The sequence below is a fragment of the Rattus norvegicus genome, chromosome 5 (assembly GCF_021556685.1).
Source record: "Rattus norvegicus strain SHRSP/BbbUtx chromosome 5, alternate assembly SHRSP_T2T, whole genome shotgun sequence".
Taxonomy (NCBI): Eukaryota; Metazoa; Chordata; class Mammalia; order Rodentia; family Muridae; genus Rattus; species Rattus norvegicus.
Window position 1 is genome coordinate 129,147,611 of NC_141538.1, and position 15,145 is coordinate 129,162,755.

Below are 15,145 nucleotides of genomic sequence, written 5' to 3' on the forward strand. Positions count from 1 at the left end.
TCCAGGGGACAACTTTCTCTTTTGCCCCGTGTGGGCACTGCACACACTCAGGTGCATACGTATACATAAGATAAAGTTTAAAAACTGGAAGATAAGATTCAGTTTTTAAAAAATGATTTTTATTTTATATATCTGGGTATTTTACCTGCATGTGTGTCTGCTCAGCATTTGCATGCCAGATACCCTGAGTAGAGGGCAGAAGAGGATATTGGGTCCCTTGGAACTGGTGTTAACAAAGATGCTTCTGTGTGCTAAGAATTGAATCCAGGTTCTCTGCAAGACCACTCAGTGCTCCTTTATCTTGAGCCATTTCTCCAGTCCCGTTTGTATAATTTGAATCAGAGTTTATGGCTATGTAAATGGCCAAGCTAATATTGGTGGGAAACTCTTTAGGTACAGATAGTAACAGTGAGGGTACAGGGATCTTCCTTAAGCATGTGTACTTTTTGTAACTTGTTGGCTTAAATGTTTACTATTTAACTCACCTGTCTGGTGTTCTGCTCTTGGGTTCCATTCCCAGCACCTATACCTCACAGTCATCTGTAACTCTGGTTGCTGTGCACAAAATTCCTTCTAACCTCAGGGAACCAGCGTGCAAATGGTCTACAGATACAATTGTAGGCAAAACACCCATATACATAAAATAAAGATAATGATTGTATAGTGGAGAAAATCAGACAAATAAATATATTGGATATGCTTTCTTTTGGGAGTTGATCAAGTTGTTTGAATAATACAGACCTTTTGCATTGGCTACTAATTTCTGAGTAAACTGTTAATTATGTAATTTTAATGGGAGAGAAAAGCAATTAAAACAAATTTTTACATTAATTGCCATCATAACTTTTTACAAAAATCTCCTGAATTGAGTAGGTTATCCGAATTGAATTAACTAGAATTTGTTTGTTGCTGCTATATTTTTGGATCTGCTTTCTAAGCGATGAAACAACTTAAACGTTCATTAGATTTTTTTTTTTTAACCATTATTTAGCCGCCAACAATAGTATGCAGCATCTGCAAAAAGGATGGCCATTCAAAAAATGATTGCCCAGAGGATTTCAGGAAAATTGATCTAAAACCTCTACCACCAATGACAAACCGATTTCGAGAAATACTTGATTTAGTATGCAAAAGATGTTTTGGTAAGTGTTTGGTACTGTAACTACATGAAGTAGATTGTTAGATATTGAATATTTTTCTCATTTAAAAACAATTTTTCAGTTTGGTTCGGTCAGTGCTAGGATTAAATGCATGTGCCACCATGCCCAGTTGATAGCACATGTTCTTAAATCGGCTTTATTAAGTTATGGGTACTACCTCTGTCACCAGTCATTTCTTTATTTCATTGTAAACCTTATACTTGTGGGTGTAACCCAATATAACTTGTTGGAGCTTGTGTCTCTGACAACCTCATCAGTGTGTGGGTTTTTATCAGTTTTTAGGTTTCTTTCTTTCGAAACTAACAAGATAACTCCAGGCTCATTGTGTATATTTTCTGACTTGGTACTAGAATTGGACTTTTCTCCAAGGTGCCCTAATTTCTTTCTTTGTAGAATAGTATTAGGATTCAAGATGTGAATACACGGTGTTCTATTTTTTGTTGTTGTTTCATTTTTGAGGTGGAGTCTCCCTGTGTAGTCTTCTCTGAGCCCAATTCTTAACATTTGCCTGCCTCTGCCTCCTGAGTGCTGGGATTAGTGGTTTGTGCTACCACACCCATCATGTGTTATTACTGGATGTTGTTACTTATAAGATCTCTCAGAGGAAGAAAATACCTGTGTTAGTATTTTACCTCCAAATTTTTCTATATGTAGTCATCTTATTTATGTTAGCCTAAACATGATTTCACAGAATCTCCTACTCTGAACCATTACATTTTTCATTTTTTTTTCTCCAATAAGGAGAAACCTACTTCTCACAGTCTACACAATTACTTGTTTCCTTTTAATACCATCTGTGTTAGCAGTCTCAGAGCTGTGAAATTAAACTCTTTATCAAAAATAGCTTCATCAGAATTGAGTCTCACTTCGTCCATACAAGTAAATAAAGAAACAAATATTAATAACAAAAGAAAAAAAGGATAGCCTGGAACTGGAGTTAGAAACAGTTGTGCGCCACCATCGGGGTCCAGGGGATTGAATTTCTCTGGAATAGGAGCTAGTGCTCTTAACCACAGAGCCATTACTCCAGCCTGATACCTTTCCATTCATAAAAGTAAATGTTAATTTAATTAATTATAAGAGTTCTAAGTAAATTCTTACATTATTTTCATTACTATACAGAGTTTTGAGATTGTGTCTTTGGAGAAGGGGTGAGGGACACATGTTATGACATTTGGATGGTTCTGTTGGGTAGGAAAAAGTAATATAAATGAAGACTGGCAAACTGCAAGAATATTAGAAAATCATTTGCTGGTTTGTGGTAGGCAACTTGAAATAGTAGATAAAGTAAACAGGGTGCGGTGATTAGGTTTCAGGGACGTGGCTTTATTTGTAGGGAAAATGGAAATCTTGACAAGATTTTAGTGTGTGCTCTGGTAACTGAACTCATAGAGATGGAGGAGAGTACAGGTGTGGGAAAGAGCTAAGTATCTGAAGGAAGCAGTATTAGTAACTTTGAAAAGGTAAATGCATGTGCAGAATATAGGGAAATTATGTAATATGTAGATATACTTTAAGTTTTTTCTCTGTCTCCTTGCCTGTTTTCTAGTTTCAGTTAGGGTTTAAAGTCATAAAAGTAAATAAGCAGTAAAAATATTGAGAGTCAAAGTTTTTAGGTTAAAAACCTGAAAAATTACTATATTCTGTTCTCATGTTTCTAGATGAATTATCACCGCCTTGCTCTGAACAACACAACAGGGAACAAATTTTAATCGGCTTGGAAAAGTTTATTCAAAAAGAATATGATGGTATGTCATAGGCTAAAAGTTGGTCGATATTGTTACTGTAATCACATAGTTTTGAGGTTGATTTTTATTAACTTATATATTATGTACTATTCTAGTTTCTGTGGTTGTATTACTAATAAAAGAGATAAAAACTGCTTTCATGAGGAGTATATTTAAGACAGTATAGTAGTCAAGTTAAAAATTACATATTTCAGTAAATATTAAATGACATTAAAAGTATGGTGATAAAAGAAATGGTAGGTTGGGTAGTAAATCCCTCATGTGGTAGCATTTGAGTTGAGTTTGAATAATATGAAGGAACATATTATATGAATTCCCAGAGAGAACATTATGTAAAGAAAGGGTAGATACCAAGACTATACCTGACGTGTTTAGAGACCAACTGGTAGGTCCAGTATGCTTACATATTCCAATACGTGAGATCGCTTGTAAATAGAAATATCATAGAGATATTTTAAGGATTAGCTCATTAGAATCTTTTGGACAATGATAGAAGGACTTTTCTTTTAATGAAAGCCTTGTAGAATTTGTAGCATTAAATGATACGATCTCAGTGAACAGATTGTAGCACTATGAGAGTACAAGCAAGAACATTGCAGAGAACTGCGACATAAGTACAGATGAAGCACAGTAGTGCCAGAGGTAAGTGGTCAGAATTGGATTATGTTTGAAGATAGAACTAACAGGACCTGCTGAAGCATGTCTAATGTAAAGGAAAGAAAGAAGCCATGCATGATATGAAGGCTTTTGCTTCAAACTATTAGAAGAGACAGGTTTTTTCTTTTTCTTTTTTCTTTTTTTAGCATGAGAATGAAGAATCAACTTTGTGATTACATGTTTTAGAAAAGGATATTTACAGTAATTTATTTAGGGCTGGAAAGATGCCTTACTAGGTAGTGTTTGTAAGCATGAGGACCTGAGTTTTATTCCCAGAATCAGGATCTGGAGAGATGGTTCAGTGGTTGAAAACATTTGTTCTTCCATAGAACCTGAGTTTGGTTCTCGATACTAGTGTTCAGTAGACTGTAACTCTAGCTCTAGGAGATTTAACACTTTCTTTTGGTCTCTACAGGGACTTGCATGCTTGTGTGCATACATGTACTCATGTGTGCACACATTTGTAACCGCAGTACTGGAGAGGTCCTGTCCTAGTGCTTTCTAATCGGCTAGCCTAGCCTAATTGATGAGGACCCAGCTAAGCTTACATCTCCTCACTCCCTTTTAAATAAAACTCACATTCAATTTTATTTTATCATCATAGCCTGTTTTTTGTGAATATATTATATATCTGAAAATTAAAGTCTCATGCTTTGCAGTATTTTATATTAAAAATACTTTAAAGAATATTTTGTTTAGTAGACTTCAAAGTAAAACCCCTAAAAGTCTGGACCTCTTAGGCCGGGGAGATGGCTTAATGGGTAAAACTGCTCAGCCTAGTGACCTGAATTTGATCTCTTAGACCCAGGAGGTAGATGGAGACAACCAACTTCTGCGACTTGTTCTCCATACGTATGTGTTGTGGCGCATACATACACATGCACAAATAAAGTTTTAAAAATTAAAGATACATGGACTGCATCACAAATTTATATGCCGTCTTTGCATAGAGCCTTGCTAGGTCTCTATGTGGTACCAGGGTTGTTATATGTGCTGCTGACGTGAGTGAGCACTATAGCGTCTTTTATCCTTCTTAGTTATCATTGAAATTTAATTAGTATTACATGGAAGGATTGTTTTCAGAGCATGGGATTTGTTGTCTAGCTATGTAATTAAGGGCCAATGAGATGGCTCAGCAGGTGAAGACAGTTGCCATCAAGTCCAACAATCTGAGTTCAGTCCCTGGGACCTACATAGTAAAAAAAGACAGCCAACCCACACAAATTGTCTTCTGACTAGATGTGCATATTGCATGCCCTCACTAATAAGTAAATAAATTTAAATGTGTAATTAAACCTGTAAGTTATAGCTTATTTGAGAGAGTGTTATTGGAGAACTCTTAAATGAGAAGGAACAACTCTTAACAGGATTTTTATGTAGTGAATTGAACTGACTGTAGGAGGAAAATTAGCCTTATATATTGAAGTGATAAAAGTACTTGAATTGTTACACTGAAAGAACTAGTTTACTTTAAAGAGATGAGTTATCAAATAAATGAGCTTAACCTTTGGTACTAGTGTTGAAGAACATTAGCTGGTAGATAATTGAGTTGGAAGATGCTCAAGGTTTTATGATTGACTTGTGCTGGTTGAGCAAGGCATTAAAAGATGTTATACCTTTCTGGTTAGTATCTAAATAGATAGTAATACTCTTTGCTGAGAGTTGTCTCCATGCTTTGACAAAATACCTGAGAAAAGCACTTTTAAGGAAGAATGGAAGGATTTATTTTGGCTTACATTTTCAGAGATTAGAGCCTCTCATGACAGCAGGAGCAGGGCACATTGTGTCCAGGTAGAAAACAGGAAATGATGAATATTTGTGTTCAGCTCAATTTCTCCTTATTATTCAGTCCGTGTAGTAATATCAACTGCATTAAGGTATTCTACCTCAGATTTCATAATCTAGATAATTTCTCATAAACATATTTAGCCATCCCCCATAAAACTATCATATCACCTTTATCAATCACAGTTGGGATTATATGAATAATAGTAGATCTGAATGAAGTAGATAGTTTATACCAGTACAGTTCATGAAACGTTGAAAAAGCAGTTAGCTGACTGGGTGTGAGAACCTAAGTAAAAGATGCCAGCTGGGGTTGGAAGTTTTATAATTTCTCAGTGTATCATTTTAGTTAAGCTGTTAGTAGATGCTAGATGACTCCTCTAACCTACTCATCCACTTGTTTTCCTGAGCTTAGAAAAAGCAAGATTGTGCTTATTTGGTTCTTCTAAGAATGGATTTGGATTCCGTGATAGTGATTTGGATATTTGTATGACTCTGGAAGGCCATGAGAATGCAGAGGTAAGAGTTAGTATTTGGAAAGAGTCAAAAGTTTCTTTTTGTCTAATAGTAAATTTATTTTAGTTGTATGTGTGATATTTATTATGCATGGTATTATTCTTTATCAGTGTGTAAGTAGTGAGGTGCAGAAGGGTTAGTGTTATCAATTTGGGAAGGACTTAGACTCAGCTAATATGGAAATCTATTTTTTTTAAAATGTTCAGAATTAAAATAAGTAAATTTACTATTTATCATGTTTTAGTGTAACAGCTAGGTCTTTGAGACTTATAAGAATATAGAAATGAATTAGGTGAAAAAGTTAGCTTACCATGAGTTGGAAAGTTTTCATTAGAACCAATGAGAAACTGGTACTTTTGTTTGGTAGTAAGCAAATGAAGTCTTGTCCATATCCCCCCAAGCCCCCATTGTATACGCTGTTTTTCTCTCTCTCTGTTATGTACTCTGTAAGTAGAAAATACTGGTAGTCATTTAATTTATAAATGAATCATACTGTCCATCCCCCTGCTGTTATATACTCTGTAAGTAAAATCTATAGGCAGTCATCTAACATAAATAGATTAGATTCTAAAAATTCATTATAGTTTTGAGGCACTGACATCTTTCCCATAGAAGAAATATTCTAATGAGTGAGGGTTAAAATCTTTTTGGGGGCAGGTGTGGGGTGGGAAAGTAACATTTGAGCTGTTGTATACACTTATACATGTCTTTTTTCATTTTTCATCCACTTTGAGATAGATATAATTACCCCATTTTCTCAGTGTTATCACTTTGTATTAAGGAGACTGAAGCTTTGAAAGACAAACTTGGGGCTGTAGAGAGAGTACAGCAGGTAAAGATGCTTGTTTTTAAGCCTGACCATCTGCATTTGATCCTGGGATCCACATAGTGGAAGAAGGGAACTAGCTTTAGCAGGCTGTCCTCTAACCTCCATATACACTGAGATGCTTCCACTTCCTCCATACAAGTAAATACATAAACAAACATTAATAACAACCAAAAAGAAAGAAACAAAGAAAGGGAGGGGTAGGGAGAGAGGGAGGGAAGACAACCTGCTTTATTTAACTTCACGTCACTCACCTTGAAAACTTTGGGCCAGCATTTGTATCTAGGACTGTGTAGTCATGGATTTACGCTCTTCCTATTATATCTCCATGCCTCTCTGGTAATTTTTTTTTTAGCTTATAATGTAACTGAATATAGTATTAATAGTAATATAGAACCTAACTACGATTTTCTGACATTGAAAGCTCTCTGAATAACCTTGAGACGGAGACAGTCATTTTCTTCAGTGAGAGTCTCAGCAGTGGGGCTGGGTAAACTTTCCTCTTCTGATTCCAGATTTTAGTCATGTGAAAGAGAGTCTCTTAAGCTCCAGTGAAGAAAGGGACTAACTAGGTGGGAAGAAATGTTTCAGGCATTGTTGGAGCAATTAGAAGTGGAGTAGACCCTTGTAGAGTTCTTTGACCAATGCATCTATTGGCTTTATTTTATCAATAATCCTGTGTGTGTCAGATAAAACTCAGTGGCTACAATACTGCTAGTACACCACGCTATTTTGGTTTTGTTTTTATCTATACTGTGGTATGCTGTACTGTAATCTGCTGTGCTGTTGCTCTGCTACATTATGATAGGGTATCACGTAGACCAGTCGGGCATAGAACTTCTTATCCTCCTGACTCCTAATCCCAAGTGTTCCTACAGAGTGAACTCAGAACTCTGTGTATGCTAGTTGAGTATTCTGTGCCCAAGCCATGTTCCTAGTCCTGCTGTTGGTATTTATGTTTCAAAATCGAGTACCATTTGTAAGACTGGGACAAGGCCATGCTTTTTTTGGCTTCTATAGTAGTGTCAACATACCTGTTGCTAGAAAATAATCAATGAGCTGGAGAGGTTGCTCAGCACTTAAAGTGTATTACTTACTCTTCCAAAGGACCCAGGTCTCTATCTTAGCATCCAAGTCAGGCAGCTCAAAAACCATCTGTACCCTCCAGTTCCAGGGGAATGAAGACCTTGATCCTCCTTGGACACCCATCCATACTCATGCACACATGATTATAATGTAAATCTTTTAAAGGAAAGAGTTCAGCAGAATAGTGCAGCTGTGTGTTTCTGAGGAAATGATTTTTAAATTAGTAGGCCTGAAGTAAAAATGGCAGCGATGTCTTTTATATATTATTTTTTCTGACTCTAAGATATTGATTGCCATTTTTATAATAATAACAATAATAATAATAGTTATTATTATTTGTGCACATGTGTCAGAGAATGAAAATTCATGGAATAGGAAAGATTTAGATAGCTTTGTTAACTTTAATGTTTAGACTTTAATTGTATATGTGTTGGCAAGTTGAGGACAATTATAAAGAATAAAATTTTATTCCATATGAGCTATCATCAAACCTTTAAAACTTAATCAGAATTGTATATTTTACACAGTAAAGAGTAGTTACATCTTGTTTTAGTATATGTGAGTTAGTAACTAATGGTTTCTTTGAAATCTGCAGATTTAGCTGCATATATTCTCCTGAATGAAGGGATATATGTTGAATGTAGCTAATTTATAAAGCCATTATTCTCTATGTTGTATTTTGTATTTTATTGCCATACCAATTTTGCTGCCTTTGCTTTTAAAAAAATAACATTTAAATTTGCAGAGGGATGAATTTTCTAGAAAAAGTTGGTGCAGTAGTAATAGGATTATACTTGGATACTTCATCAACAAAATCATACTAGGGACCTGGGGTAGTGGTACATGTTTTAGTCCAAGCACTTGCAGGGAAGGGAGAGGCACAAGGATCTCTGTGAGTTCAAGGCTATCCTAGTTTACAGGAGCTTTCTAGGATAGCCAGGGCTACAAAAGAAGGGGGAGACCCTGCCTCAAAAAGAAAAATTTAACAAACCCCACAGAATATATGAAGACGATGACGATGACTGCGACGGCGACGACAATGATGATAAAACAGCTAAAAACCTTGAAATGCTTATCTAGCATCAGACTTGTTTGCTATTGAATGCTGTTTGTTTGTTTGTTTTTTAGACAGGGTTTCTCTGGGGCTGGAGAGATGGCTCAGTGGTTAAGAGCACCGACTGCTCTTCCTGAGGTCCTGAGTTCAAATCCCAGCAACCACATGGTGGCTCACAACCATCTGTAATGAGATCTGATGCCCTCTTCTGGTGTGACTGAAGGCAGCTACAGTGTACTCATACAAGAAAATAAAATTAAAAAAAAAAAATCAGGGTTTCTCACTAGCCCTGTCTGATCTGGAGCTATGTAGACCAGGCTGGCCTCAAACTCAGAGATTTGTCTGCCTCTGCTTGTACCACTATTGCCTGCACTACTGAATGCTTTAGAACAGGTTTTATGCTCTTCTCCAGCAACTTTGTAGAGCAGAGTCTTACTACCTTGGTTTTATAGAGGAGTAATGTGATGCTGGGGCAAGTCAAGGATCAGTCATGCAGACAGTTAGTACTTCAAAATTCGGATCTAGGTTTGTCTAAATTCAGTGCCTGTGTTCTTTTTTGCCCTCACTAAACCTATATTTAATTTCGTTCTGTAACTTTCAGCACAATGTCATCTTAAAGATTTTGCAACTATACCAGTTATGGTTTATAAAGAGAATAACCTAAAATAGCTGTCCTGTTGTTGTTGTTGTTGTTGTTGTTGTTGTTGTTGTTTTGAATGAGAGAGTTTATTGAATATATAGAACCAGGACTAAAGCAGTAAAACAGGAAGTAAACTGACCAAATGTTCTGCATTGGATTCTCTTTTCAAAGGGTCCTAATGCTTTGGTTACCCAGACTTCTCTGGTAGTTTCTGCTGGATTATATGTCTGATACAACACCTGTTGCTGCTGCTGCTTCTTCCTTATTTATTTATTGCTACTTAGGATTTTATTCTCTTACTCCCACTTACTATATTCTTAATAAATACACTCACTTAAAACCAAAGGATAGATATCAGATAACTTTAAGTAAAAAACTTATTCACATACTGAAAATCATTTTATTCTTTTCATGCTTTTCAGACTTCAGTCTGTGAATAACCTTGGGATCTTTCTAGAATACAGTTATAATTACTTAGAGTGGGAGAGGCCTGAGCTTCCGCATCTCTACCAGGCTCCAGGTCTATACTAATGATGTGGGTCTTTGAATTCTTACTTAGTTCACAAGTATACAGCTCATTATGCTCATCAGAAAATTTAAGTGCTAGAATTATACTTTGGTTAAAATAAAATTTACAGTAGGACAAATGGATCCTACCATATTTCTTTATTTATTTACAGAAATTAAACTGTAAGGAAATAATTGAAAATTTGGCGAAAATTCTTAAGAGGCATCCAGGTAAATTTTCATATCTTTATTCCAAACGAAGACTTTCTAGCATTATAAAGGTTATTTAACTTTCTTAAGTTTTTTTCCTCCTAACCCTCAGGTTTAAGAAACATTCTGCCTATAACTACTGCCAAAGTGCCTATTGTAAAATTTGAACACAGGAGAAGTGGACTAGAAGGTGATATCAGTTTATATAACACATTGGTAAGTTTTTCTTTTAGGCCCAGTCAGCTATAATTATACTTTTAATTTTTTACTTAAAAATTATTTTTATCTTTTAAGTATTTATATTAAAATATAACTACATTTTTTTCTGTTTTCCCTTTTCTCCCACTCTTCCCATGTATTGCTGTTCTTCCCACAAATCGTTGATATCTATTTCCTTAATTGTTGTTTATGTATATGTTTATATATATGTATATATGTACATATATTCCTAAATACATGAATACAGTCTACTCAGTTTTGTATAAAATTACTTGTATGTGTATGATTTCAGAACCGTTCAGTTGATATTAGATAACCAATTTGGGAACTCTTCTCCAGGGAAGAATATTTCTCCTGTTCTTAGCATTCCCTAGTTGCCTGGAGTCCTCCTCCTAGGGCTAAGACCCTATGAAAGTTCCCCCTTTGATCTATTAAATGTATTGGTATGTCCTTGTTTAGGTCTTATTTCAGCAGCTATGTTGATGAGATTTCATGGCTATCTCTTCTTGACATTTCTAGGAAATGTCTTGCTCTTCAGGTCTTAAAATGTTCGTGCTTCCTCTTCTGCTATGATTTCTGAGCCGTAGGTTCAAGAGTTGTGTTGTAGGTGGATCAGTTAGGATTGGGCTTCATTCACATGGATACTTGTTCTCTGCATTTGATTGGTTGTGGTTTTCTGTAATGATCTCCATCTGTTAGAAAGAGACATTCCTTTGATGAGGAGTAAGTCCTATGTATCCCTTTTCTGGGTAGAATGGTATTTGGAATTCAGTTAGGAACTATGCTCATTTAGTGAATGGGTTCTCTTCCAAGATCCATAGAATTCACAGTTGGCTGTGTTCCCAATACTAGGTATATATATATTTTTTTCTTGTTGAACCTTTGTTGTTTCTTCAGTCTGATTAGAGAAACATTGCTTTCTGCCAAAGTATGCAATTTCACCCTTGAAATGGTGACATGCTGGTCACTATATTAGTTCATAGGTATCCATAGCTGAATAGGAATGTTGCCTACTTCCCTCCCTTGGAACCTTGCATGGAGCTCTCTGGTCAGAACTGGAGTGGATTTCTAGTTCCTGAGTCAGAAGAACATGATGTCTTAAGCAGTGGGAAGTTAATTGTAACCTCTTGAGGGCAACATTAATAGTCTGTGTTTTGGACATCTCTTGGATAACTCTGACTAGCAACTCAATAGGGAACATCTAAACTATATGTATTATATGCAAATTTAGGTAGATAGTCACATGATTCCTATGACTTTTTCATACATCCTTACTGTTAGGTTATTCTTCTTTCTCCTTTTTCCGAAATATTCTCCTTCCCATTCTGTAATTAAAATTCCCACTCCCCTTTTTTCCAAAATCACTTGTACTCTACTATTTCTCTCTGTTGCTGCTCTCCTCTCCCATGGTCCATTTTTACTTTCCTGGCTTCTGGAGTTACGTTGTTATATATTCACATCTGAAGGTTTGAGCCTAGGGAACTTCGCACGGGTGGGAACATGCAATGTTTGTCTTTCTCAATCTGGGTTATTTCACTCATTCTGACTTTTTTTTCCCTAATCTATTTCGCTGCACGTTTCATGACTTCAGTTTTCTTTACAGCTGAATACTATTCCCCAGTGTATGTGTGTATGTGCTACATTTACACATTCACTTGTCAATTGAGGAATGTTTTTGTTATCATGTCCTATCTGGTATGAACAGAGTAGCAGTCATGATGGGTGATCAGGTATTTTTGGAGTGGGATGTTGAGTCCTTTGGGCATATGCCAAGGAGACATAGAGCTGGCTCAGATGATGGAGCTTTTTGAAGTTTCTAGAGTAGCTGCAACAGTTTGGAATACTACCAATAGAGGATAAGGGTTCCCCAAATTCTCTCCAGCATTTATTGTTGATTCTTTTGTTGCTCTTTCCTATTATGACTGGACTTAGAGAAAATCCCAGAGTTGTTTTGGTTTGTGGTTTTTTTTTTTTCTTTCTTTCTTTTTTTTCTTTAAGAATCTCCTGAGCCTGATGGTGGTGGTGCACACCCCAGCACTCGGGAGGCAGAGGCAGGTTGTATCTCTCTGAGTTTGAAGCCAGCCTGGTCTACAGAGAAAATTTGAGGACATCCTCGTCCACACAGAGAAACCCTGTCTTGAGAAACTTAAAGAGCCAAAACAAAAAATTTCAGATCCCAAGCTAAATTAATTTTTTTTGCTTTGTTCTACTGTATTTTGAATTCTTTATATATTCTGAATATTAATCCTTTGTTGTATTTACAGATAAAAAGATTTTCCCATTCTGTGGACTTTCTCTTCAGTTGGTTGTTTCTTAGTTGCACAGAAGCTTTTTAGTTTTATGAGGTCCTCAATTGTTGGCTTAATTCCTGGGCAAGTGGGGTCCTAATTCAGAAAGTCCTCTCCTACACTTGCATCCTGTAAGGTACTGCTTATGTTTTCTTCTAGTAGTTGCAGTGTTCAGGATCCATGGTTAGGCCTTTGATCCATTTTGAGTTAGTTTTTGTGATAGGTGCTAGACACCAGTTCAATTTCATCCTTCTGCATACGGATATCCAGTGTACACAGCACCGTTTGTTGAAGATGTGGGAGAGGTTATATTTTTGGCATTTTTGTTACTATTAGGCAGCTGTATTTAGGAATACTCATGTTTGGATCTTCAGATTTGTTCCATGGTCTACATGTCTTTTTTCATGCCAGTACCATATGTTCTTATTATGACTCTGTAATGTGTCTTAAGAACTGTAATTGTGGGCTGGAGAGATGGCTCAGCGGTTAAGAGTACCCGACTACTCTTCCAGAGGTCCTGAGTTCAATTCCCAGCAACCACATGGTGGCTCACAACCATCTGTAAAGAGATCTGATGCCCTCTTCTGATGTATCTGATGACAGCTACAGTGTACTTATATATAATAAATGAATAAATCTTTAAAAAAAAAAAGAGGCTGCAACAGAGAAAATAACATTTAAAAAAAAAAAAGAACTGTAATTGTAATCCCTCCAATATCACTCCTTTTGTTGAGGATTTTTTTCTTTCTTTCTTTTCTTTTTTTTGACTCTCTGTGTTCTTTTGTGTTCCTGTACGTATTTTAGGATAGGTTATTTTTATAAAAAGTGTTTTATTGGGTTTCATTGAATCTGTAAATGATTTTTTGGTAGGAAGTCATTTCCACAATATTGATTCCACCTATTCGTTGTCATAGTATGTCTAGTGTATTACCTTTTTCCTTCAATAATTTAAAGTTTACTATTTAGAAATCTTTCACCTCCTTGGTTATGTTTATTCCTAGATAATTTATTTTCTTTGGGGCTATTGTAAACAGGAGAATTTCTGTGATTTCTTTCTCAGTGCTTGTTGTTGGTTTATACTTTTCATTTTAAAAGTTGATAGATATACTTCCCTGGTAGGGAAAAGACCATGATTCTGTAGGTGGCTTGCGCTGAATCTGTTGACAGTATCCTTGCAGTTTCCACCAAGGTGGGAAGCTTGATAGTATACTTAATTTTGATAGTGGGGGCAGTACATTCCAGTTCTCCCTTATTAACTTAAAAAAAGTTTACAGATTATTAATGTGTTAAATTTTTTCAACTGTGAGCAATGTAAGAAAAAGTGTTTTGATATTGGTTTTAGAGTGAAGTTGGTTTGTTTGACTAATTGCTAGGAATTTGGAAATCTTGATATACTATTCACAGAATACTGCATCTTTTTACCTGATTTGTAAGTTTAATTAATGTTTATTAAATGATTTCAAATATGTAATTATTTTTCAGGCTCAACACAACACAAGAATGCTAGCTACTTATGCAGCTATTGATCCTAGAGTGCAGTACTTGGGATATACTATGAAAGTGTTTGCTAAGGTACTTGTGAAGAACTTAAGTCGTCTATCCTGTTAAGTACTTGACAGCTAAGTGACGCTTACTGACATTAGACTTGTGAAAAGTACTGTCTTTATCTTATATCTTACTACTTAGTTTTTTTTTTTGTCTTTTTTTTTTCCTCTTCTAAGATAGGGTCTTACTGTGTTTTTTTGACTTCGGTGATCTTCCTGTTTTAATATCTTGAGTTGTACCTAAGCTTTTTTGTGCAATTAATTAATTAGTTAATTAATTAATTTATTTTATTTTATTTTTTTTTCCGGAGCTGGGGACGGAACCCAGGGCCTTGTGCTTGCAAGGCAAGCGCTCTACCACTCAGCTAAATCCCCAACCCCTTATTTAATTTATTTATGTTTTTAAATTTATTTTTGTTATAGGGTCTTAACTATGTAGTTCCAACTGTCCTGCAACTTGCTGTGTAGATTAGGCTGGCCTCAAACTCATCATCCTGCCTCTGTCTCTGAATTGCTTAAAGGAGTGAGTGCACTACCAAGTCTGGCTGGTATCTGTCACTTTTAAAAAGGAAAAAAAAAAAGCTGACCCACAGGCTCCCAGGATTTTCTTGTCTCTGCTCCTCAGTGCTGCATTTACAGGCACATGTAGGCTTTCTTGAGCTTTCATGTGGAAATTTGGGGGTTTGAACTCGGGTCTTCTTGCTGTTTAAGCAATTTCTCTAATCCACTGAACCATTTTTTCCCAGTCTTACTTTGTTTTTTTTTTTTAAGTTTTTTGTGGATATAAATTACTTTGTGTGGATAGCTCTAGTATTTTTCTTCAAAGCTCTACTAATGAAATTAATCTTTTTCCTGATGTACTGTTATTGTAACTTTTTCAATTTTAAAATCCAATATCCTAGTTA

General features: G+C 35.8%; 1 protein-coding gene across 16 annotated transcripts in view; it reads left to right on the forward strand.

Annotated features, from left to right (window-relative positions):
- The window catches only part of Tut4 (terminal uridylyl transferase 4), a 180,483-nt gene that overhangs the window by 131,896 nt on the left and 33,442 nt on the right, over window positions 1-15,145 (forward strand). For 15 of the 16 annotated variants that reach the window (XM_087549192.1, XM_087549184.1, XM_087549187.1 and 12 more), the window contains 6 exons: window positions 992-1,142; window positions 2,822-2,908; window positions 5,766-5,869; window positions 10,153-10,210; window positions 10,302-10,405; window positions 14,179-14,268. In XM_087549192.1, coding sequence (XP_087405318.1) covers window positions 992-1,142; window positions 2,822-2,908; window positions 5,766-5,869; window positions 10,153-10,210; window positions 10,302-10,405; window positions 14,179-14,268 — 594 coding nt within the window. The remainder of the gene's footprint in view (window positions 1-991; window positions 1,143-2,821; window positions 2,909-5,765; window positions 5,870-10,152; window positions 10,211-10,301; window positions 10,406-14,178; window positions 14,269-15,145) is intronic. The other variant, NM_001107953.1, reaches the window with a different exon arrangement.